We start from the raw sequence: 25,698 nt of genomic DNA on the forward strand, positions 1-25,698 counted from the left end.
CTTTCCCAGGGCCTGGGACAGTCACATCCCTCAGGGAGAAGACGCCGATGGGGTGAGAGACTTGGATGCTAACCCTTCCACCGCCTCAGTCGGCAAGCCAGAGGAGATGGAGAAAACGAGCAAGGCTTCCTGTTATCATGTTAGCGCCATCGAAGCAGTTTGGCAGATGAGGCTTTGGCAGTGAGCAGACCCCTTTTTGGTTTCCATCTCTGCCGAGGACACGCTGTGTGGCCTCGGGCAGGTCCCCCTGCCTCTCTGTGCCTCCATTTCCTCACCGCAAAAAGGAGAGCATTGTGGGGCCTACTTCTCAGGGTTGCCGCAAGGTTGAACGAGATCCCATTTATTTATTTATTTAAATTTTTTATTTTCTTAACGTTTATTTATTTTTGAGACAGAGAGAGACAGAGCATGAACGGGGGAGGGGCAGAGAGAGAGGGAGACACAGAATGGGAAGCTGGCTCCAGGCTCTGAGCCGTCAGCCCAGAGCCTGACGCGGGGCTCGAACTCACGGGGCTCGAACTCACGGACCGCGAGATCGTGACCTGAGCTGAAGTCGGACGCTCAACCGACTGAGCCACCCAGGTGCCCCATGAGATCCCATTTAAACGCTTAGCAAGGTATACGGCACACGAGAAAAGCATAGTAAATGGCTGTCAGGATCACACTACCGCAGATTCACAAGGTACTGCATTTGGGAATGGGATGACGGCAAGATACTTGGGCTGTAAATTTGGAAAGACCAGTGGGAACGTGACCAGCGCCCCTTGCGCCTTTTCTCTGCCTAAATTACTTACACTTGAGAACTGTGGGGGTTTTGTTTTCTTTTTTTTAAAATCACTTCATGGTTGGTTTTTGTTCCTTCGTTTGTTTTGTCTTTTTTTTTTTTTTTTTTTTTTTTAATCCCCAAAGGAGGAGAAGTGTGAAGAATGGAGCCTCGGAGTCAGAGCCGAGAGGAATTGGATGCCTGCAGGTGAGACCAGGTCCTGCTGGCCCGGATGGAGCCTTTGTGAGATTAGGAGAGGCTGAATCACTACCATTTCAATTCCTTGTCTCTCGAGCGGGGATAAACAAGACACAGCCAGGCCCACAGGGATGCTGAGGTGAGCTGGGTGATCTGGTGTAGACCGCCAAGCCTGTCTCAACCCTGCCTGGGGGACCTGATTGTATTCAGTGCACCCACTCTTTGCCTTGGCCTTCAGCCACGCCCCTCACCCCACTAGACACGGTGCACCCGGAGGCCCGCAGGCACGCAGGGCCCGCAGCTGGGATGCTTGCACTGGAGGCGGGAGGACTCAGGAGGCTCCAGGCCACGCGTGGTCTCCTCCAGACTGTGTATTGTGGGCCAGGTAGAAGGAGGAAGAGAGTGGTCCCTGGGGTCCCTGGGAGGGGACCGGGCAGGCGGGCAGGGGAGCATCCTGTGGGCGGGGCTGTAGAAGGCAGCGCCGCCCATAGTCCCCCACCTGGCCCAGAGAGACCCCCTCCCTGCCTCCTGGGGCTGCAGAAACCATCCGGACACCCTGTTGCCACCCCTGGGAGGCTTCTGGACCCACAGGGGTGGGGACATGAGTGACAGGGACCCTTCCTTTTTGCACTTTGGGAGCTTCTAACAACACCCCAAGCCCAGAGGCTGCTGACCTTGTGCTTCCCCTTCACCTCCCTATGAGAAAACAAGGACCTCAGCAAAGGGGCTCTTTGTAATGCTCTCTTCCAACCCCTCCCACCCACTCTCTCAGCCTTAGGGAGACCCCTGCCTTGTCTACCCAGAAGCCAGGCCCTGCTGATTGTTTTGGGGCTGAGCAGGGAGAATGGCTAAGGCTACAGCTGGACCCAGCAAGATACACGCTCTGTGACCTTGGACAAGTCACTGGCCCTCTCTGGGCCTCAGTTTCCCCGTCTTTGGAGACAGGAGCTATCCTGTAAAAACTGTGGTCCCATCTGCGAGTGCCTTTATAGAGAACTTACTGAATGCTCCACAGGTACATTTATAGAGCACTTACTGTATGCTTCACCCTTCACCTGCTTCCCAACAATCCTTTGAGGGCACTAGTGTTACTGACAGTCCAGTGTCCAGGAAGTGAGTCTCAGAGAGGTGGGGTGACATGTCCACAGGCACACAGCCAGGAGTAGTGGTGCTCGGCTTGAACCCTGCTCTCCTGTTTGACTAGCTTCGACCTCTTGGGGTGCAGGCCTAACTCTGGAGGGGCTTCCACTGCCACTCCAACCTTCCCTACCTCCTTTCCAGCCTCTGCAGGGAGAGGCTAGCCGGGAGGAGCTGCCATCCCACCTCCACTGGGCTCAGCACAAAGGCTGAGACAGGGCCTTGGCTCCGTCCCCATTTAGTCGGGAAGTGAAGTGGAAAAACACCCGAGAGCCGGCTCCGGGTGGGGAGGGCGTTCTGGGAACCGCTTCGGCTCTCTGGGCCCACAGCCAAACAGCCACAGAAATGAGATTCAGTTCCTTCAGCAATCTCAGCGCCCACCATGTGCCTGGTATGGAGCAAGGCCCTGGGGTAGAATAGAAAAAGTGGGAGAACTCACCCCAAATCACGGAAGCCCATGTTTATGGGGGACTTACTATGTGGACGCTCATTGAATCCCAACCACACCAACTGATTGGTGCTGTTATTATCCCCAAGTGACATATCTGGAAAACGAGGCCTGAGAAGGAAAGTGAGTTGCCCGAGGCCACACGGCCAGTTGGTATTGGATCTCAGATTTGGAACCCTCACTGCCTGACTTTGAACCTGAATTATCTCTCTGCAGTGTTGTTTACTGAACACCTACCACGTGCAGTCAGTTGTAGGTCATCTCCACCCCTCCCCACAGACTGTCACCCTATTTTACAGAGAGGAAAATGGAGGCTCAGAGAGGTTAGGTAATTGGGCCAACGTCACACGGCCAGGAAGCAGCAGAGGAAAGATTCAACGAGATCTACCTGCCTCCCCCAAACCTCTAATGGCCCCAGAGGGGAAGAGATCAGCCCCATCATTCGTCATTTATTTATTTATCCGTTCATCGAACAAATAGTTATTGAGTGCCTATTATGTCAGGCCCAGGGTGAGCCACAATAAACCTGACTCAGCACCCAACCTAAGGGGCTCACAGTCTTGTACAGGCCAGTGGGGTACTCCGACTAATACTTCTCTCTTCCAGATTTGGGTGGGGGTAGGGAGTGGGGGGTGGGGAGTGGAGGGCCGGCTGCTGTTAGGGATGGCTTCCTGGAAGAGGTGGTTCTGGAAGTCTGTCTCCCTTCTGGCTGGGCTACCCGGGGAAATCATTCAACTTCTGAGTCTCTTCACCTGAACAATGGTGATGACAAAGCCACCTTGTCTGGTATGGCTCGAGACTTGTCACCTGTTATAACTAACATTATGATCTCAACTTAGCTGCCACTGCAGGGCAGAGAAAGTGGGCAGAGGGAAGAGGTGTGGTACCGCTGAAGTCTGGGCCCTGGGCAGGCCCAGGGAGAGTGCTAAAACTCTTGGAGGGCAGGAACACAGGCAAAGGAGGGGGGGGGGGGGGGAGGGCCCAAAGGCCTCAGACAGGGTGTGGCCTTCATAAGTCTAGGGCCAGAACCATGACCTCAGCTGGACCTCTGGGGCTTCCAGCAGGAATGAGGTCAGCACTGGGGGCGTGTGGCCTGAAAAAAGGAGTGGACCTGACGAGGTGTTCAAGAAACTAAGAGAAGCAGCAAAGGGTGGGGGTGGTGGGGGTAGTGGAAGATTCTGGGCTTAAAGCTCTCTAATGTTGGTATAACCTGGATTCAAATCCAGATCAGACACTCACTAGTGACCTCAGGCAGGTCACCTACCTGAGCCTCTGTTTTCTTCCTGTAGAAAATGTGTTAATACCTGCATTCCCAGCTGGACGTACGGGATCCGATTTTAACAGGTTTTTGTTGTTGTTTTGTTTTTTTTTTGACAAATGCATGTATAGCAAGTACCACGGGCCTTTTATGCATGCGTATTTTTAACGAGAGGTATGTGGCTCAGCCGCTGGCTCATGCACCAGGAGCGCAGCTATTGTCGCTGTGGACATCATGTGATTTTGATACAATGACTGTGTTTTACTTTCCAATCAGGAAAAACAACAATAACAACCAGGAAAGCAAATTCCATTTTAGGAGCGGGATGGGGCCTAGGGCAGATCTGGGAGCCCGGCTGTGAGCGAGCTAGACCAGGATGAGAATTCGGGGCAGTCGGGGGGCGGGGGGGGGGGGGGGGGGGCTGGTGAGGAGAGGAAGGGAAGCCCTGCTAAGGCTTCGCGCTGGCCGGCGATCTTCTCCCAGGATCTCCAGGAAGAAAATTGGGAATCGGGAATTCTTCTTCCCTACGGGGCCGAGTCCCTGGAAGCCTCCTAGACACAGTGTGCGCATGCGTGCACGCGCGTGCGCGTGCACGTGTCGCGGGGAGGTGGCGGGGGTGCCGGGGAGGTTTCCCAGATCGCTGTCCGGCTCGAGTCCTGCTGGGTCTCGCGCGCTCTCAGTCCCAGCCTCCCTTGCCCGGCCCCGGCCCCACTGCCAGCCGCCGGCCACAGCCGTTTGTTGTGGCAGATGTTCGGCTGTGCCATGGCAACGCCAGAACAGGATGTACCTCTGGATCGCGGCAGGGACCAGCCCACGCTCACGGGCCGCCCACGCCGTTCCCTTCCCCGGAGGCTTGTTGTGAAGAACCACGCGGGTCCGGGTCGGGGTGGGGGGACGGACGGTGTTTGTATCTGGAGAGAGGCAGAGGCAGGGTCCTCCGAGGGGTCAGGGCGGGGGAGGGGGAGTGTATGTGCACGCATCCCAGCCGAGTACCTACCCGCTCTGCCCTCCAGAGCCGTGCACAGGAGGCAGGGTGGGGAGGAGAGCCGTCCATCAGCGGCGTCTGATCTGTGGGCGTCTGGCCGGAGACCAGTGTCCTCCCCGCTGGAGGATTACTCTGTGTCGGGGCCCGTGGTAAGTACTTTATGTAACAAGTAACAGTACGATTCGGGGGCACGTACTTTGTGCTCACCTTTTATCACATCACTATGAGGTTATTTTTGTTCTTCGTCTTAAGAAACTTGAGTCCCAGGGAGGTGAAGTCACTTGCTCCAGGTCACAGAATAGGTGAGTCAGGGAGCTCGTACTGGGACCCCGGCCTGCCTTGTTCCGAAGCCCTTGGTTGGAAGGGGGGATCCTGCCGGGGCTGGCTACATGATTTGCAGGGCCCAACGCAAAATGGAAAGGCCCGGCTTTTGTCGAGGAATTACGGGGATTTCAGAAGAGCGATAGCGGAGACTTAGGCCAATCGCGATGCCCTGGTTACTTGCAGAGTCCTGTGCCGCCGACCACGAAGCCAGCCCTGGACGCTGCCCTGCCACGCCAGATGCTCAGAGGGTGGGCCTGAGCAGCCTGGAGAAGCTCACAGACCAGGGTAGTGAGGCCCTGCCATCCGGGATCTCCCTGTCCGTTCCTGGGCGGTGCTAGCTCATCAGATGGGCCCAAAGACCTTCCCCCACAAAATGCCTAGCCCAGTCCCCTGGAACCAGGAGCCTGGGAGCTTGTCCTGCGAATCGTAGCTCAACACAAAAGCATCCTTTCATTAGCTCTTTATGTTTCCCTTTTTAATTTTATTTATTTTTGTAAAAGTTTTTATTTATTTAAGTAATCTCTGTACCCCCACATGGGGCTCCAATTCGCAACCCTGAGATCAAGAGTCACATGCTTTCTGACTGAGCCAGCCAGACGCCACCCCCCCCCCTTTTTTTAATAAAAGTAACACAACCCTGCTTGCTGCACAGATGTTGGAAAATAGGTAAAAGGAGGAAAAAACAAACCTTGAATCCTACCTGTCCAACTCCATTTCCGATAGCGGGTGGTATATTTCCTTCTTGTCTTTTGCAAGAGGGTTTTCTGTCAGGACCCCCCGAGGATGAAACAGATGGCCTCCTCTTTGTCCCCAGGGCATGACACATGGCAGGGGAGCTGAGAATGGGGGAAGAATGCAGGAATGGATGGATGTGATAAAGGGACCTGGCTTGGGTGACCTTTCAGATTCTTTTGGACTCTGAACAACTCAGGATTCTTAGAGTCACAGCTAATGCCCCGTATTGACCTAAGTTTCAGTCAAATGTGCCAAGCCCTTGCTGGGGTCCAGGAGGTGACAGACACTGCCCTTGCCCCGGAGGAACTTGGTTTAGGCAGGCATGGGTGTCCCCAAACTTTCTAGGCCTTGGTGAATGAAACTAGGGTTCACTGTCACAGCGTGTTTCATTCATTTGCTCACTCGTTCACAATCATGAGGTATTTATTGAACACCTGCTATGCTGAGCATTGCACTAAGTACATGGTGGGCTATTATCTTTGGGGAGAGGGTGGTGGGGTAGAAAGTAGATGAATTTGGAGTCAGACACCCTGGACCTCTGTCCCTTTCTGGCTGTGGGGCTCTGACCCATACTCCCTAACCCTCTGAGCTTCCAACCCTCATTTGTAAAACGGGCTCATGTCTGCTGTGCGGACCACCGCTTGTCAGTAGTAGGTGCCCGGTGTACGTTACTTCCTTCCTGCCTCCCTCCCCTCCGTCCCTCCTGCCCAGTACCAACAATAACGGCCACCGTCGATTCGGCGTGGACGGCGTGCCAGGCAAAAGGGGGTTCCGTACATTATCGGCTAATTCTCAAATCACCGGCTCCGTGAGGTAGGTAACATTGTTCTTAACCCATTGATATCTGATTTCAAAACTAGAGGGAGCTCACCACCTCCAACATACCACCTGCAGGAGAACGTGTCTCTTAGCACCGGGGTCCCCTGTATCCTTTTCTGTGCCGGGAGGCTGCTTGTGCCAACACCAACATTTTATCTGCTGGAACCGTGTACAACAAGAGGACTTTCAAGCTGAAATGGGACCCTTTATAGATATACTTCAGGATGCACGAGCAGTTTCCCTTTAAAGGCAAAAAAAAAAAAAAAAAAAACCAACCCAAAAATGGTGGCTACGACTTGGGCAAGAGACACACACCTTATGTTGTCCAAATAGCCTTTGGAGCTGGACGTAGGTCAGATTTCCCAGGGGCGGGAGGGAGGCTTCATTTCTGACTCCTGTGCTTTCTTGCTGACACCTATAGGGAGATGAAGAATGCAGCTTCAGCTTGCTTCTTGGCAAGGTTTTAGGTGGGGAAGAAGCAGTACTGACTGGCTTCACCGCTTTCCACATGTGGCCACGGGCAAATCACTTACACTCTGCAGGCCCGTCTCTTCACGCGTAAACTGCGGGTAACATCAACAGGGCTGTCTGAAGGACTCAGTGGGACTCCTTCCGTGAAGTGCTGGGTACACAGAAGGACCAGTAGAATCTGCTCCCTACCGCTGGGGCGCAGGGTGCGTGGCTGGTCTTTCCTGGGCAGGAGACGTCTTTAGGAAGGGCTTCCCCTCCCGCTGCCTTCCGAAATGCCGTTCTCCAAGCTCTGCCTTCTGGAGCCCCCTCCAAGCATCTCGCCAAGAGGGGCTTTTCTGGGCGTAAACACAAACAGGCAGGAGCGTCCTCGTGTGCAAAACTACCCCCCCGGCTGGAGGCGTGATCTGGGCTCTCACTCCACCTCAGGACTGTTACTCTTGGGGGTGAAATCGGGGTAAAGTCAGCCAATTGTAGGAACATTCTGCCAGGGCCCTGGGTAAATGAGTATCTGGTGGGTTTTGGCAACACCCCCGCATTCTGTTAGAGGGATGTGGGTGTTGTCTCTAGAAAGCATGCATGGAATGTGATTGTAACCAGCTAAGTGGAAGCCTGCTCCACTGTGTCACATTCTTATTTTGATGGTGTTTGAACTTGGCCTTTAGAATTCCCAGGGAATCCAGCGGGAACATACAGAGTGCTGGGCCCGATCCCTGGGCTCTGATTCATATTTGGAGCCTGAAGAGAATTTATGAGGTGTCTCCAGCCTTGCCAACGAAGACTGTCCTGAACCATGACCCTCGGTGGTTTGATTTCAAAAACATCTTACAGAAAGGACTGCCCCGCAGCTTCCTGGCGTGGCCCCTGAGAACCACCTCCCCAGACCTTCTGCTTTGATTTCATACTCAAGAAGCAATTCCTGACCATAGTTTGGCTTCAAATGTAGATTCGCCTAGAGGACTCAATGTGCTAATTGGCAAGGGAGAGTAATCTGACCTGCTTGACGGCTAATAATTCTTGTTCTAAAGTAATCAGCTTGCATTCCGGTTTATCCATCTGTCTTCTGGGAGTCCAGGTGACAGACCCAGCAAGCCGGGGTGAACTCAACAAAGTATTTCGTGGATCCACAGGCACTGGAATTCAGTGGTCGCGCCAAGGTCCCTGTGGCAGACGGTGCTGCCCACCAAGCACGTGTGCCCGCACACCTCCCGGCGGTCTGGACGTGTGATGTATTGCGTCCAAAGGCCGTGAAGAATGAGCGTCCCCATGCTCTTTCCCCCGACTGCACAGCCAGAAGCAAAGAACACCGAGATAGCACAGGGTTTAAAATGCCAAGTAGCTCAGCTTCGTGAGTCACCAAGGCTGGAGAGCCACCCAAAGGTCCTGACCTGCCATGGATTGTGACCTGGGCGTGAGATAAGCCTCTGTTGTGTGTAGCAACTGAAGTTCCCTGGGATTCCTGCCTCGGTCACTAGCGATAATTAGCCTCCACAGTCCCCTCCCCCGTGACGTGTGGCTGGCATAGCTTAGGTGGGTCTGAGGAGCACACGCCAGTTAGCTGTCTTCTGCTTGTGCAAGAAGAGACACCAGCCAGCGAACAAGTCCCATGACCACCCACAAGTGGGCCTGTTCTTCCTCACTGACAAAACCAGGAGGAAAACCAGACAATTCCTGGAGGAGCTCACATTTCTGCCCTTGGTTCTTTCTTTGGTCTAACGTGTCTGGGTTTTTCGTACAGGGCTTAGCGCACAGTAGGTGCTCAGTAAAGACCGGCTGTCGGGATGACGCAGCTATGTCTGACTGTCTAGGCAAGGATTGAAGAAGCAGTTTCCTTCTGCACAAGTTCATAGGTCATCAAACACGTATAAAGAAAAAGTTTATTCTCATCACGAGAAGCACACGAACTATTACAGTACGCACCAACAGAAGAAAAAGTGCGTTATGCATCTTCTACTGCAAATTCACAGTACAAAAGATACTGCCTTTTAAATATATATATAAAAAAACAAGAAGAAAAACAATATAATAAAAAAAAAAATCATCGATACCGTAACGCAACACGCTGGAACCCACTGGCAGCTTCTGAAAACCAAAGAACTTATCTTGTAGAGTTCCTGATTTTGCAGGGGGTGGTGCCTGCACCTGCGTTTTGTTGCAGAGAGCTCAGGACACCGGCACGGGGGGAGACAGGGTGGCCTCGGTGGTAAGAGATCTCTATGAGACGGTACAATCGTGTGACGGGGCGGGATGCCACCCCCCAGCTGGCTAGCAAGCCAAATTCCGTGCTTTCCTTGCAACTGTGGGGCGCGGCGTGAGCCAGCGCCTGCCTCGCCTGCAGGAACCCCTGATGCTCTTGGACACCTGCAGGTCCCCCCACCCCCACGCACGACCACGCAGCAGATGAGCACATGCGTGGGGCAGGGCGAGCTCCGGCCCGCACACCAACCACCACCGACAAGGCGAAGGTCCAATCACAGGTGAGAGCTTAACAGTTTCCCATAAATACACAGTATTCGTAAACTATTATTAAGGCACTCAATTGTAAAACAACAATTACAGTGTCGGAAGAGGGGGGAGGAAGCAGCCACCTTCTTGTGTGGCATGGCCAACACAAAGGACCGCGGAGGGCTGGAGGGCTGGTTATAAAGACTCCTATTTAAGAGACTGACTGAGGCCAGGGCACCGGCTGCAAGACAAAAGGTGGTCACGTCCAGGTCTGCTGTGGGGACCGCTGCACAGCCCCACTCCCGATGGGTCAAGGTGGTCCGCTTCGGACTCGGGGGACACGGCATGGATGTGGGTGGGACAGAAGTGGCCCACAGGATGATGTGATTCAAGCTGTAGATCTGTCGATGCGGCGTGAACTCCTACACACGGGGATTCGGTGACGGAACGCACACAGTAAGACCAAGTAGCTGAGCGTGGGGGTCGATCAACTACCTGGGTTTGGCATGCAGCATCGGCAAGAACCTGCGGGGTGGGAGCAGAGCAGGTGAACCTGCACCATGCTGTGTCACAAACTCCTTAGCCTGCCTAGTGCTCCTGTCCTCGCTGTGTCTGTGGGAAGCCCCGCCAGGTGGCAAGCCAGAGGAGCGCTGGGTGAAATGTATGCCAGCACCGGGCATTTCCTGTCAACAGAGGGCACGTCTCTCTTCGGACACCTTGGGTAAGGTTACTTCTATGACCTTGACGATGTAGCATTTCTTCTCACTGGGGAGAAATGGTCCCAGGGGAGCAGGGCGAGTCATGAACCTTCTGGGATCTGGCCGGTGTGGAGAGACAAGGGTGCCTAAGTCCAGGGCTGTCCTGAGGAGGTTAATTCTGTGGCATCCTCTGGGCTTATCCGGGAGGGAAAAGGCTCTAGAAGGGGCTGGAATGGTTTTTGGCGAGAGGTGTGGGGTGGAACAGAAGAGGCTGGCACAGTGCAGCCATCTGTGAGCAGCTAGTGAGCGATCTCATGCATGACGGACAGGGTACCGCTACCCACTACCCAGGAGCGTGCTGTTGGGCACCCAGAGCTTGGCATGGGTCCCCACACTGTGAGATCAAAGCAACAGGGAATGCCAAGAGCGGGCAACTTTGTTCTCAAGTTCACGCGGTGATGGACATCGCTCCAAGGCCCTGCAGTAGCTACCCGGCCAAGAAACTGAAATCGGCATTGTCAGATCATGACCAGAGGGTCCTGTGGTTTCTCTCTCCGTGACCAGTTTCCCCCGAATACTTAAAGCTTCACAAGAAGACCCTCCCTGCCCCGAATCAATGCAAGATGAACATCTGGGGAAGCTGAGTCTAACTTCTGGCATGCCACAGGAATTAAAGCAAAAGAGAGAGAGGCGAGACAGTACGTGAAAAGCGGGTCAAGGCTCAGGGAGATTATCAAGCTGACTTAGAAAACTTCTGCTCTCTGTTTCAGCAAGGGCGTTCTCCGAAGAGGGTGGTCACCAAAACCAACGACTTTCACAGCAAAGACCCCGCCTCTAACTTGTGCCACCCATGTTCAGAATTCTCACCATCAGCAAGGAAGACGAGACGGGGCATCTGTCAAGACACGGAATGTCATGTGGCACAAAATTCCTCTTCCGGGGGCCAGCGTGAGCCTGTCTTTGCCAGGGTGCCCCCAAGCCTGGCGGGGTATTCTTGCTCCTCTGGGTCTGGGAGAAAAGCTTTGATCCTTTCCTCCAGGCCAGAGTGGTAGCCATTAAATCAAGAGGGCTTCATTTTGCTCTGATAATGGGGACCTGGGCCCTGGTCTGTGTAGACGCTGAAAGGCGAGCCATGCTTCTGAAGACAAATGGGCAACCGGAAGCCAAAGACTCATTCAAATTCCTAATCCTCTTCCTACACTTTGAAAATTAAAAACATCCGGTTCTCACACACAGACCTGGTCTTAAAAGAGCAACCCAAGCCTGTCAGCGTCAAATCTAAAGGATTATTTTGACACAAAAATTGAGCCACCACATGAAATTTAATTTGGCAAAACGTACTGAACTTGGTATGTTTTTTGAGAATATGTTTCTTTTGGCCAGGGCGGTGGCGGGAGTGGGGGGGGGGGGGGCAGGGTACCCAAAAGGGTTTTCAGGAAGAAGCAGATAATCACCTTTTAAGGTGGTTTGGATTGACAGGTGGGAAAATAAATTCCTATAAAGTAACGTAATGTTAGAAAAAAAATAATAAAAAATAAAAATAAAAAAGAATGCCAGAGAGGAAAAGTTCCTGGAGAGAGCATTTTTGCACAGACTCTACCCACTAGTTGGAATGTGGATCACCCTTGTTCCTGAAGATCCTTCCCGGAGTGCTCTCGGGGGGCCCAGGTCTGACCAATGTAAAACGTGAGAGGGCGACTCCTTCGCCCACTTTCGGAGCTTGGCTGGGCCTGGGAGGCTTGTAGTTTCACTGAACCAATCTGGCCGCCAGCGGAGAGCCAGCTATACTCCGGGAAAGCTTCGGCCAGCAGTGCCCTCGCACCTACACAGCGACCCTACCCTGCGTGAGAGCCGCGTGGGGCGGCGGGGGGGGGGGGGGGGGGCTGGCAAGGTCTGGGTCGGGAGAAGGCAAGTGTTTGGCCTGAGGTGTCCAAGAGGCAGGGAGGGCCTTCAGATTCGCCAGTTTTGTTCTGGAGCCCCGAGGTGTCGAATAAAGCCCAGGGTCCGCAAACTTTATAAAGGGCTCGAGGGTGAGTATCTTAAGCTTCGCTGGCTACCTGGCACCTGTTGCGTATTGTTATTTTTTTGTGACCTCTTAAAAATGTTCTTGGCCCATGGGTCCGTACACCAGTTTTCTGCCTCCTTGTATGAAACCTTTCTGCCTTACCCACCGAGCCTCTTTTCTCACTCTCCAAAATATTTTAACAGGGGCTCCGCACAACACCTGCGGAGCCCCTCCCCCACCGCCATCCCCGCCCCCCCCCCCCCCCCCCCCCCAGCCCGGAGCCAGTGACAGCATGACGTGTGCAGCTCACTGGATTCTGAAAGGGGGCTACCTGGAGCCCAGGCCGGGACGACAGACCTCTCCTCCGCTCTGGCCTCACCGCGAGGAAGAGCCAGAGAGAAACAGGAAGCAGTGTCCTCACCTAAGGAAGGGGCAGCTGTAAACATCTGGGAAGCTTTTCCATCATCTCGTTTCTCTGAGGAGCTGCTGCAGAGTCGTTCCCCAGGAGGGAGACCCCCTCTGCCTCCCCAAACACGCTCCTGTGACCCAAGGAACCCGAGGGCAGGTTCGATCGATCCAAGCAGGACAATCGATCCAAGTGGCAGCACCACCGTCCCCACCAGACGCTCAATCACTTCCAAAGCCTCAACACAACCGCACCGGGTCCAGCAGCGGATGAGGGACCCGCAGTGCGTCGTGGGTCCTCCTCCCCAGGTTGGGGGCACTTTAAACTTTGCCATTGGCAACGACCAAGGACGTCACGTACGTTCCCGCCCCCCCGCCCCTCGCCCCGGCGCTGGCCAGACGCGCATCACTCAGCGGTAACAACACAACCAGGACAAAGAAGTCAACCGTACGGATGATCTCCACGCGCCATAGAGTTGGTTCAACAACGGCACTGGACGACTTCCTGTTAACTTTACCTAGCGGCGCTTGGTGCGGTCGACTTAAAAGTCTTAACGCTTTTTGGGGTGTTTTTTTTTTTTTTTGGTGGGGACCAAAGAAAAAATTCTCTTTTGGAAAAAACCTTTTCTGACACAGCATCATTCCCTGGAACGAGCCTGGGTCACTATTGTATCTTAAAAACAAAAAGCACAGCAAGAACAGAGGTAGGACTTAATATTGCCATCCAAGGGTTTCCCCGCGAGGGCCTGAATGAGCTAGGGACGTGCGCGTGGCGACGGAGCCATCTCGGCTCCCGTTCTTTCGCACGGTGCCAAGGGAATACTTGCGATGTGTCTGCACATCCGTATATGCTTTTTTAAAACCGGATTCTTCCTGAAACCACAGGACTTGGGGATCAGGGTTTTGTATCTACTGGCCGACGGCTTCTGGCTCTCCAGGGCCACACAGCTGGCTTCTTCCCCCTTTCTTCTTGTGCTACGTTATTTTTTGTCTCTTCCCCTCCTCTCTGTGGCAAGAGGGGGAAAGTCCGAGCGTCCACTGTTTAGGAGAAATCAAGATACAGGGGGCTGACCAAAACCCCCGGTGAAACGCACGGAGGGATCACGTGATGGTGTCCGTCCAAATGCAGCGAGAGGCGGGTCAGCTCCTGCTCATCCACAAGGGGCTTCTCAAGTTTTCTGAAGCGGGTTTCCCTGATGGCGGAGAGGTTGCAGCTGGGTTCCTTGGGTTTGCCCGGGGCTCACACGAGAAGGAAGGCTCGCCCAACTTAGCGTCCCGGGAATCGGCGAGGGTGGACGCGTCCGCCTCACCGGACAGGTCCTCCGTCGAGAAGTTGAGACTTCCGAGCTTGGCCAGAGAGTGTGAGCGTTTCAGCGGGGACGAGACGGTGAGGCCCGCCAGCCGGAGACGGGTCTCGATCTCCTGCGTCCGCTGCTTCACGAGCCCGGGCTTGCCTCGGACGCTGTGGATGCTGTCGCTGCTGGAGCTCCGGGTCAGGTTGGAGCTCATGGAGGAGGAGGTGGGGGTGTAGCAGATCGTCTTCAGGAAGTCTTTCGAGAAATGACTGGTGTGATCCAGGCGGCAGAGGAAGGGGGTGGGACTCTTGAGTGGGGCTCCTTCGAGTGGAGCGGGGAGGGCCTCTGACTTCTCGTCACTCCCAGAGAGGCGAGGCAGCGGCAGGGGCCCCGGCGGAGCGGGGTTCTCCTCAGGGATGCTGGCCTCCAGCCTGCTGGTCGTGCCGTCCCTGGAGGGAGAAGCCGGGTCTGCGGGCGTGCCCTTTAACCTCTCCAGTTCTTTGGTGTGCTTCCGGACCAAGCCCGCCTTCTGCAGCTGAATGATGGATTCCTGGTGCTGCATCAAGTAGCTGTTGGTGGTTGGTTTCTCAGCTTCTTTGCTGAACAGAAGCCGCAGGTCCTTGGCTGGCTTCGGATCTTTCTTGGGTGGGGATTCATCCTTCGCCACTTCCATGCTTGGAGGGTTCTTATCACAGTGAGAGTTCTTCAAAAGGAGGGACTTTGGCAGGGCTCTTTGGGTTTCTCTGGAAGGTTCCGAAAGGCTAGCTGGTGGCTCTGGGGCAGCTTCGGCCCCAGAGCCACCACCGTCTGACCTCCTCGAGCCTGCTGGTGGTAGGAAAGGGGGACTTTCGCTTGGGCCAGAGGCCAGTCTCTCTAAAGCTCGGGCCCTGCTGGACGTGTAGGCCACAGGGGAAGATGTGAGGTGGGGCAGGAAGGTCGGCTGGGTGCAGATGGCGGGGGCACCGGGGTTCTCGCCCCGCTCCCTGAAGGCCTCAGGAGCCCCGCTGGCTGTAGGGTACATACAGTCGGCACAGGATTTGTAGGAAGGCTTCACCTTGTTAAGGATCCCGAATATAGCATCGTGCTGAAAGGAGACAAGAATGTGGTGAGTATACGGTAACGGGCCAGCGGCCACAGAACACGAGGAAGGCGTGGGGTGGGGCTGGGGCAGGCACTGGAGAGGGAGCCCCCACTTCAGTCAGTGCAGGAACAGAGGCCTCTCTGAACCCTCTGGGCCACGAACAGTGGCGGTTAGGGATGCCGAACCAAACTTTCCAGAAGCTATGTGCCCACGATCCCGGGGAAATCTCTGGCCACACAGCCAGCAGGGTGGTCAGGAGCAAGGCCTGCTCAACCCCACCTCTGCCATCTCACGTGGATGCCTCCCCCGTCCTTTCCCTCTCGGAACAAATCTGTGCTTGGGGAGTATGTGGCCTGCAAACGGGGCTCTGCCCTTCTAGCATGAATACAGCACGGCTCCAAAGAACCACCATGTAGCTGTGGACTGTGGTCTTCACAGTGAGGTGGCAAAGGGCAAAAATGGCTTTGGAAAGACCCTCTTAATCTTACCCACCCAAATACGGGTGCCCATAGTCTCGGATGAGGGAGCCAGGCTGAGGTGGTTCTTTTGTTTGTTTATTTATTTGGGGGGAGGGGCAGAGAGCGAGGGAGACAGAGGACCGGAAGCAGGCTCTGCACTGTGAGCACAGAGCCTGACACGGGGCTCGAACTCACGAACCACGAGATCAGGACCTGAGCCGAGGTCAGACGCTTAAGGGACTGAGCCACCCAGGCGCCCCTAAGGTGGGTTTTATGTACCAAGGGAGCACACATTTGTGATGTTTTCCAAGGAAAACCACCTGCCTCTAGGTCAGTGTGACCTATGCCTCCACAGTGTGCCCTTCTGATGGGCGGGGCACCTGCTCACCTCCCTCATGTGCCCATAGGGCTGCTCCTATGGGCTGCGGTGGGGGAGGCCGACCCTCACCCCGACAGTGGTTTAGCTGTGAGATTCCCAAGCTGGTCTGAAACAAAGGCTTTTTGGCGAAGGGCTGATATTGTACGTTTCTCCCTGTGGCCTGCCACTGGCCCTGACCGTCAAGGGTTAATCCCATCCGGTGTCACAGACGTAGGTCCCCCAAGCTAAGAAGTCACGGGGTAGTCCAGTCCTGGAGGAATCCTAAGGAAACCCAGCCATGATTCCTCGAGGCTGCAGGGGAGCATATGGAGAGCGTGCGGTGGGGGAGGCAGGGGGGCCTGGTCTCCCGCAGAATCCTAGCCTACTCAGGACTCCTGGGGCCGGCTTCCAGGTCAACCAGTGAGACCAGATCACTCCCGACCTACAGCCTGAACTCGCAACCCGGAACTCTGACCAAAGTTTTCTTCTAAAACCTTCAGGACCTAACGTTCTAACACGTGGTGAAATGATCCCATGGTGGGAGATTTAAGACCACCTTTCGGAGCCCGAGGAGCAACCGGCTGGGAGAGAAGTCACTCGTCCAACTCCTACTTAGGGAGCACCTGTCCCACATCATGAGCTGTATCAGGCGCAGGGGATGCAAACAAGACATGGTCCCCGCCCTCAGAGGGTCTACTGTCTTCTAGTGAAAACGGACCAGGACGCTGAGTGAAGGCATAGTCTTACAGATGAACCCTCACCAACCTGGAGCCATAGCTCACAAACAAGAGTTGAACAAATGAATGAATGCTTGTGTCTTGGTCCTATTCCCTTGATCACGTCACCCGTTCAATCAAATTCTGGCCAGGGAAGGCAGGCCGTGTCCTTCACGTACCTTCTTACCCAAGCTGCTCGTCTCCTCCATTCTGCGACTCACCCCATGCCCTCTGAGACTGATGGAGGCACTACTATCCTGGGCAGAGGTCTTATGTCCTCTCTCTTTATGGGTATTTGCTCTTTGAGGGAAGGGGGAGTGGCGGGAGAAATTCCTGAGTCAGGAACATGGCGTCTGGAATGTTTTATCATTTGGAGGTCGGTGGTGGGTCGGCCCCACTTCATTCGTATTAAAAGGTGGCCAAGGCAAACCCTCTGTACGGGGGATGCTGGCACCTGCCGGCTTCCCGAGTGCTCTCGCCGTGGCTAGCCAGCGCAGAGTGAGGGGGGACGCCGAGAGTGGGCGGCACGGGACACCCCCCACCAACCCATCCTCCGCCCCTGGGCCGCTCGGAGGAGGGAAAAGCCTGGGGGAATTAATGATTTTCTGAGCGAGCGCCAGCTTGCCAAGACCTTGCTGCAGAAACCCACCACACAGGAGAGCCACAGGGGACTGCTGGAGTCGAGCATCCGAACAGTAGTCGGAAGACCAGACCCTTGATGATATGGAACAGTTCCCACCGGTTTCTTAGAGGTGATATTGTGGTCGTGTCTCCACTGAAGCGACACATCTGGGATTTGTTTCAAGACAATTCAGAGTGTGGGGAAGTGAGGGAGGGTATGAAATAAGAATGGTCTTGTGTTGCTCAACGTGAAGCTGGGTGCTAAGTCTTGCTTTCCATTTTATGTAAGGAAGAAATCGAGGGGCGTCTGGGTGGCTTAGTCAGTTGAGCGTCTGACTCCCGATCTCCGCTCAGATCATGACCTCACAGTTTGTGAGCTGGAGCCCCGTGCTGGGCCCCACGATGACAGCACAGAGCCTGCTTGAGATCCTCTCTCTACTCTTCCCTGACTTGCTCTCTGCACCTCTCTCAAAGTAAATAAAAAAGAAAGGAAAGAAGGAAGTCGAGCCGGAGGCGCAGCCCGAGCCGAGCCGTGACTGAGCGCCCCGCAGACCCCTGACCTGGGCACGCCTGCCCCTCCCCTCCGATAGCGCCCGCTGGCAGGGGGGCAGGACGGGCCAGCCCAGCGCCCACCTCGAAGTCCTCCGGACAGCTCCTCTTGCTGTTGTTGTTGTTCAGGTTTTCCCGGTTGAGCAGGCTTTGGTCCAGCTGGGGCGGGGGCCGCCCCCACCGCCCTGCTCCCGGGGCCTCCTCCCCTTCCATCTCCTCCACCTGGGGCGACCAGCCACTCCGGGCCTTGGGGCTCCCGAACTCCAGCTTCTTCTTCACCTCCTTCTCGCAGGGTCCGGAAGCTTCCTGGGGATGTGCGGCCGGCCTGTGTGCCTCGGTCGCCTCGGCTGCTTCCTCCAGGAGGGCGTCCCTCTCCAGGTCCTCCAGGTGGACCACGCTGCGGGTCTCGCCGCCGGGGGGATGCAGGAGGGGGTCTGAGAGTCGCCGGAAGCAGCAGGGGAGGGCGGCTCCTCCTGGGGCCCTGCTGTCTGGGAACCCAGGCTGGGCAGCGTCGTCCAGGCAGGGCAGCTGGGCCTCTGGGGTGCCGTCCAGGGTCTCCGGCAAGAAGTCCCCAGACCCTGTGGGGTCCTCCGTGGGCGGCTGGAGGCAGGTGTCGCCCTGCTGGCGCCACAGCTTGTTGTGTCGTTGTTTGCTGCGGGGGAGGAAGGGCAGAGGAAAGTCAGAGGGGGCCAGTGCCCGGAGGGTCCCTGGAAGAGGGGTTGCGGGGGGAGCCGGTGAGGGACAGCCCGAGGCCGACAGAGGTATCACTAGGACCCTCGGCCACTGGGGCGCACGTCGGGAGCCTTAATTGGCGTTGTCACACGGGGACTCTGCGGCGGGTAACGTGAAAGCAGTGTAGACCCCGAGGGTCAACACGGTCTTGGGGTCCCGTGTCATTCTGTGAACTCAGCCACTCCACTGCATGTTTCACCTCCGTCTCGCCATCTGTCAATGAGGATGGGAATCCTCTCCTCCCCACACCGTAGGGAGGCAGTGAGGACGGCAACAGACAGCACATACAGATCTCACGCTGACCTGACTGTGTAAACACGGAATGTGCACTAACTTGGGGCCACGTCTGAAAAAAACTGGAAACATGCATTTAGGTCAGAAATGTGGGCCCCTGGGCGGCTCAGTCGGTTAAGCGTCTGACTCTTGGTTTCGGCTCAGGTCTCGATCTCGCGGTTTAAGAGTTCAAGCTCTGCACTGGGCTCTCGGCTGACAGTGTGGAGCCTGCTTCAGATCCTCTGGACCCCGCCCTCCGCCCCTTCCCCACTCGCGTGTGCGCGTTCTCTCTCTCAAAAATAAACATTTAAAACTAGGTCTTCTAAAACTGTAGTAGTATTGTTATAACACATTTTTTTTAAATGTTTACTTTGAGAGAGAGAGAGAGAGAGAATGTGTGAGTGCAGGGGAGGGGCAGAGACACTGGAGGGAGAGAGAAATCCCAAGCAGAGCCCGACGTGGGACTCGAGCTCACAACCCATGAGATCATGACGTGAGCCGAAATCAAGAGCTGGACACTTAACTGACAGAGCCACCCAGGTGCCCCCGTTATAACACATTTTTAATGTAAGGATGAAAAACAAAAAGAGAAGACAAAAGTTTAATGTGAAATAAGGTAAGTCAGTCACCTCCACGCACCTTAGGGCCACAGTAGCCAACAGCATGCGGGTATGCGGGTTACGGCGAGAGAAGCAAACATAAGAGGACAGCGTGAACTAAGGCCCTGCTGTCCAGCAGTGCACGGGAGCACCACGGCCATCCGTGACGGCTCTGTGTGCGCATTCAGGCAAGGCCGAGAGGGCCCCCAGATGGGGCTGCGAGTCACGGTCGGTGCCTTGTGGCTGTGAACTCAGCCTGAAGACCCCTGGTGAGGCTGCAAACTCCTGATGGTGCAGCAAGCGACTGAAGGGCCAAGGGAGAGAGCAGGACCACCCACCTCTTTCCCTCCCTCGCCTCCTCCCCCTCCTCCCCCAAACCCCTCCTCCTCGTCCCTGGGCCCCACCCGGGGATCTGTCCAGCTGCTCCCTGGTTGACAGCAAAGGGACTCCAGAGACGTCTAGGGCTGTCCTCAGACCCCGTTCAACCCTGCCGGAGCACTCCTGCCTTCTCACACATGGCCAAGAAGCCAGTGGACTCAGCTTGTGGCCTCCTCACAATACCAGTCAGAAATAATCCAGGGAGGCTCCAAACCGCCAGAACAGAAGGGAGTCCCAGAGTCCAGCGGGGATCCGCCTTCATGGGGCCTCCCCACACAGGAGCCTTGGGAGCCCACGGACCTGGGGAGTGCTCCCTCCCCTCTGCGCGCACCCGCCCGCGTGGGACAAGCTAACCTCACGCACCTGTTCCTCCTCCCTCCCCCCCTCCCCCCCAACATGGGGGGTAACCTGTACTCTGCAGACCTTTTCTGGACGGGGGTTAGAGATTTCAAATGTCACCGTGGGCCAGCTATGGCAAAGCACCTGCAAGGGCGAACCTGTGCACCGTTCACACAAATCTCAGAACAACCCTATCAGGGAGGCTTTAATCCCAAACTCAGAAGAGGACACCGAGGCTCGGCTCGAGGCTTGGGGAGATGGGCGAGCTCGCCCTGAGGGGCCCAGCTGGTCAGCACCGGGAGTATCTGCTCTGCAGCCCTGGGAACCGCCCTGTGGCGAAGCCTGGCACGCGGCTCGGCGCGAAGCAGATGCTCAGGAAACGGGGACGTCCATGTGCCTGTGCTGCACATGACGTCATGCCTTGGATTAGAAGCTGTGCACCGTTCCCTCCGGCAGCAAAACAGCTTTCTGTGTGTGCCAACAAAATCAAACAGATCCCTCCTGGAAACCACTAATCAAACCCCAAACAATGGTTGTTTTCTCAGACCGGCACCGCACCGCCCCCCCCTCCCCCCAGAAGCAGGGTTTTAGCTGCGGAGCCCGCTCGGTCCCCTCGATCCTTCTCAGCAGGCGGTCACCCACCTCGCGTCCAAGATGCCTTCATACTCAGACAGCTGCCTCATAAAGCCCGCGTTGGGGCGTGTAATGCTGCGCTTCTGCTTCACGTAGTTGTACGCTTTTTCCAGAGGCCAGCCAAACTCCTTCATCGCGTAGGCTATGACCGTGGAAGCGGATCGGCTGACACCCATCTTGCAATGCACCAGGCACTTGGAATGGTTCCTCCTGCAGGGGTGGGGCGGCGGGGGTGGGGGTGGGGGTGGGTGGAGGAGAGAGTCCAGAAATTTCAACAATTTCCTTCTCTCAGGTGTTCCCCAGTGGAGTTTTATAAACCCTGAAGTTATCTCCGTGCCCAGACCCCCCCCCTTATGTCCTGATATTTGTGCAGCAGATGGCCACACACCCTCTAAAGGAAATAGCTTCGCTGCAAAATCAATTAGCACACAATGGGAAATCGAGATAAATCTGTCCCTGTCTTGCCAAGCTGTGCAGGGAGAGCTCCCAAACCGGGCCGCCTTCAGGGACAAAGTGGGATCGCTGGGATGGGCCAGGAGATCAGAGGCTCTTTTGCAGGAAGCCAAGGGGCAGCTGAAGGGACATCTGCAAAAGCCACACAGCTGTGACAGCAGATGGAGACAGGGAGCGGGTGACTGCAGACAAACGGGGTCAGCGAACTGAAGGCTGCAAGGCCCTCAGGAGAGCAAGATGTGCATCAGACGGGAGGGTCCAGGAGCCAGAGCGAGGGCAGCAGCACCCTGGACTCAGATGGGGGGGAAGAACCCAGGCGGACTGGTGGTTTGCAGGGAGGCCGTACAGGCCTGGTCGGGGCTGATTTCATGGATACGGCAAAGCCGAGGATGGGGTCTCTCGACACCTCACCTCCTCGAGAATGGAAAGGGCTGGCAGGGTGGCACCTGGAAGCTTTATTTGCACAGCACGTAGACCCACCAGCCGGCCTGTTTACACTGGAAGCAGCTGGCCGGTCCGGTGGGTCCAGGCTCGCTTCCTAGACCCCGGGCTTCAAATTCATCCCCGTTATGTGCATTTTGTTTTGTTCTTGTTGTTTTTTTTTTTTTTGTTTCACTGCTGGTCTGAAATCTAACCCCCACCAAAAAATGCAAACAAACTGAGATTTGGTAAGGACGTGTTGCATAGCTTTACCCCTGATGGGGTGCAAAGCAGAAGATGGGGTTTCTCTCGATAGCATCACAGAGGGTTTTCTCTCAGTGAGGCAGAGTTGTTCCATAAGAGAATAAGGGGAGGACTAAAGATGGGGGACACCAGTGACAGGCACGGGGCAATGGGGACCTCTGATGGTCTGCTCCTTTCCATGAATAGGAAAGTTGCATGAACACAGGTGCACAAGCTGGGCCATACCTTGGGGCACCTGCCTGAGCAGCTTTCTTGGCAGACGCAGCCCCAAAAGTGCCCAGAGTCCACATATGACCTGGCCCACCCCCCTCCCTCCTTTGGCTGAGCGACTCCCCAAAGGCAGAGCTCCCAAGAATGTCCACTTGGTGTCAGATCCTTTTCTGATACTACTTTTGACACCAACGACAAAAGTGGGGTCCCATGTCACGGTCAAGGATGGGGGAAACGAAGGCTCCCTGGGGTCCCCACCTTGAGATCAGTGACCGTGTCCCTTTGGTGCTACGGGTCCTGTGGTTTAAAACCAGAGGTCCACCAGACATCAAAGGCTCCACAAACCGGGAGACGGCGGTGTCTGGGATTGCCATTAATTTGTGCCCACCCAGCGTCTGCCAGTTTCCTCCTCAGACCAGCTTCTTTCGCTTCTCCACCCACTTACTTCGCTTTGTTTATAAAATGGTACGCCTCGTTCCAGTGGGCAAGAAGGTCTGTTGTTTCCTCGTCGTAGACTCGGATGTTATGATATGCAAATAAGCCAGGGAAAAAATTATCTATTTCTCTAGTGACATTTAAAATGTAGTCAACACTGTAATGAGAAAAAAATAAAGGACAAATTTGGAGAATCAGAATGAGGAACTACAAAGAACAAAGTAGCAGAAAAACTGAGCAAAGAAAAAATTAAATACATGCGCATAAAGGATATGTGTTTACGGTGGGGTTTTTGTTTTTCCTTAATAGTCATTAACACACATTGGTGTGCTTTCTAAATGCCCTCTGTGTGATGAGAACATATTATATTTAAAATAAAAAAAAACATATTCCTTTATAAAAAACTCAGGAAAAAGAAAGTTCAAAGCATTGCTAAGCAATATGAATTCTGGAAAGCAGACATGTGTATTACTTAAATACATTTTCAAACGCTCTTGAAGTTTCAAAATTCATTAACTGTTATGAATATACTGAGGCTTTAAAAAAAACAAAGTCTCCACTTTTAAAGAGCTAAAAAAAAAACCAGACTCTATCCATCCATTATTCATGTACCTAAGAACTGCCTTAAATCCTTCTTGAAACAAGGCAGACTAGAAACAAATAAATTGTTGAGAAGGTCCTCAAATGCTGGTTCTGTAGTTCTTTAAATGTGATACTTCTATTCCCGGAAGACCAAAATAATTTCAGGAGTTAGAAAATACCTCCAATAGGTTTGTAAGAGAATACTTATAAATGCTGTAAGAAAATACCTTTAAAAATCATTTATGTGTTCCCAGCAAGAGAAGGCATAGATAGTATTGCTGTACATTTGAAGAATATTTTTTTGTCGCAAGAACACATCTTAACCAGTAGTTCTAAAGATATATTTTAAGATTTGTTTAGTCTTCATTTTTAAATGCAGTAATTCAAGAATACCATCATGTCAGACCCACAGAATGGTGATTTTGTGGCTGCGTTGTTTAAAAAAAAATGTCCAGACATCTGTTCTTGAAGATCTAGATTTAAACATTTTTTTTTTTTAAATTCCTGCCGTTGGGCATTTCTCAGACTGAGACAGGCGTATGTTTCTGGCCAACACTGAGCATTTTAGCCACAAGATTCCCACCAGGACCCAGAGTGGAACGTCCGGTAGAAGCAGGAGTGGTCCTGGGATCAGGGTTGCTGCGCGGTCCCCACCAGGACCGCCAGCAGGCGTGCGGGCAGTGGTGCACGTGAGGGGGCTCGTGGCCTTGTCAGCACCCACGCCGTCCTATGCCACTGGAGTGTGACTGCGGACCGCTCTTGCTGACACACACAATCACACGGAACCCCGTTAAAGTCTAAAACCCGTGAATTATTCAGGAGGTGGCATTCAGAAGCACATCCGTTTAGCCGTGCAAAGCTGCCCAGCCATGGCAGGTGGCTCGGAGACGGGTGCCTGCAGTTATAAGGGCTCGACCTTGAGGGTTTCTAGGCTGCCTGGAAGGACAAGGGAAGACGAGGGGAGCAGACTCACCCTGAGCCCTGCAGCTCCTCCAGATTGGACGCATTCCATTCAGAGCCCTGGGGGACAGATCACACAAACCCCCGTGAGTGTCACATGTCAGCCTCAGAGCTGCTTATGGGATGCACGGCGTGGGCTAGCCCTGACGGGGATGGTCCTTGCGCGGGCCCTTGGCCTTCGACAACGGATAGAACCGAAACAGGCCGGTATTGAAGCAGCTTCCCGAGGCAGTCACAGCGTCATCAGCCTGAGTGTGACGCCCTCTGGCCTTCGGGAAAGAGCAAGTTCAGAAACACCTGCACCCCCTCTTGCCACTTCCTTTCCTAAGTCCCCAGCAGGGTCCTGTCACCAGAGGCAGTGACCTCCGACCTCCCACTCAGGAGAGGGCACTTGCACACACTGCTAATTGAAAGCAAGAGTCGTTTGGGGTGCCTGGGTGGCTCAGCTGGTTAAGCGCCCGACTTCAGCTCAGGTCATGATCTCACGGCTCGTGAGTTCGAGCCCCGCATCGGGCTCTGGGCTGCCAACGCAGAGCCCGCTTCGGATTCTGTGTCTCCCTCTCTCTCTGCCCTTCCCCTGCTCGTTCTCGTTCTTGCTCTCTCTCAAAAATAAAGAAACGTTAAAAAAATAATAACGACAACAAAAAAAAAGAAAGCAGGAGTAGGTCTACCTTTCCTGGGAAGTATTTTTAAAAGGTCCCATAGTTCCACATATAAAAAGCTGTCCTGCAGAAACACCCAGAATGTGCACAGAGATTTACGTACAAGGATAGTTATGGTTATTTATAATGACAAACACTGGAAAACAACTCAGAGGTCTGACAAGAAGAAATCAGTAAAATAAACGATGATGAACCCATATGATAGGGCACTTGAAAAAAATCAGAGTTTATGGTGGTTATTCAGTGACACAGGGAAACGCCACAGAACGACAACAATTTAAAACAAGAAACAGGATACGGAACTATACAAATAGTATGATTCTTTCCTTTTCTCTCTTTTAAGAAGTTCTATAGACATAAAAAGAAAAAAAAAAAACCACAAATGGGAAAATAAATATACCGGAACATTCATAGCGACTACATCCAGGTTTGTAAAATTGGGAATGCTTTTCATTTTCTTCTTTAGAGTTTCTCTTATTTCCTTACCTTCCATAACATGTTTTGATTTAATACCTTGTAGAGCAGACTAAAACACAAACCCTCCATTTCTGAGAGTATGAGGAACATAGAAAGGGAAGAAAAGCAAAAGAAGAAACTATCACTTCGTTCTTAGGAAATGCAAACAACATGGAGTCAAAATAGCAAAAGACACTCCCCCCTCCCAAGTCTCCCTAGAAGCTTCTTCTCCCAGGAAGGCAGGCCCCTCAGGACTCAGGGGCTGCGGGGGACCAGTGAAGCTGGCATCATGTGGGTGCTAGCTGGATTTCTGTGCTGCAGGGAGAAGCTCAAATATAAAAATTCCTTTAGTATCTCTCATGGAAAAAGTGACATAAAGCATCAAACCGCACCGAAAAAATAAAGAGAGCTCCACTAAATGTGTGAGCACCCTCTTGTTGTGATCACCACCTAGTGGAGGGACAGCCTGCCTTCTGTTGTTTTCCACCAGGAAGAACTACCAGCTTCCCAGGGAGAAGATTAGAGCCCAGCGCTGC

The 25,698-nt window shown here is 54.1% G+C and overlaps 1 protein-coding gene and 1 long non-coding RNA gene across 9 annotated transcripts in view; one reads left to right on the forward strand and one right to left on the reverse strand.

Moving 5' to 3' along the window:
- Positions 1–4,394: 4,394 nt before the first annotated feature.
- On the forward strand, positions 4,395–16,688 carry LOC144613901 (uncharacterized). The gene is made up of 2 exons (XR_013551346.2): positions 4,395–4,938; positions 16,381–16,688. It is a non-coding gene; the product is annotated as an uncharacterized LOC144613901 (long non-coding RNA).
- SSH1 (slingshot protein phosphatase 1) overlaps positions 10,544–25,698 on the reverse strand; it is a 62,032-nt gene continuing 46,877 nt past the window's right edge. For all 8 annotated transcript variants that reach the window (XM_078435689.2, XM_078435688.2, XM_078435690.2 and 5 more), the window contains 5 exons: positions 24,058–24,104; positions 22,513–22,659; positions 20,730–20,930; positions 17,851–18,418; positions 10,544–15,067 (listed from right to left, as the gene is read on the reverse strand). In XM_078435689.2, the coding sequence (XP_078291815.1) occupies positions 13,829–15,067; positions 17,851–18,418; positions 20,730–20,930; positions 22,513–22,659; positions 24,058–24,104 (2,202 nt within the window). In that variant the 3' untranslated portion in view covers positions 10,544–13,828. The remainder of the gene's footprint in view (positions 15,068–17,850; positions 18,419–20,729; positions 20,931–22,512; positions 22,660–24,057; positions 24,105–25,698) is intronic.

The sequence above is a fragment of the Panthera onca genome, chromosome D3 (genome assembly GCF_046562875.1).
Source record: "Panthera onca isolate mPanOnc1 chromosome D3, mPanOnc1 haplotype 2, whole genome shotgun sequence".
In the NCBI taxonomy this organism is placed as follows: Eukaryota; Metazoa; Chordata; class Mammalia; order Carnivora; family Felidae; genus Panthera; species Panthera onca.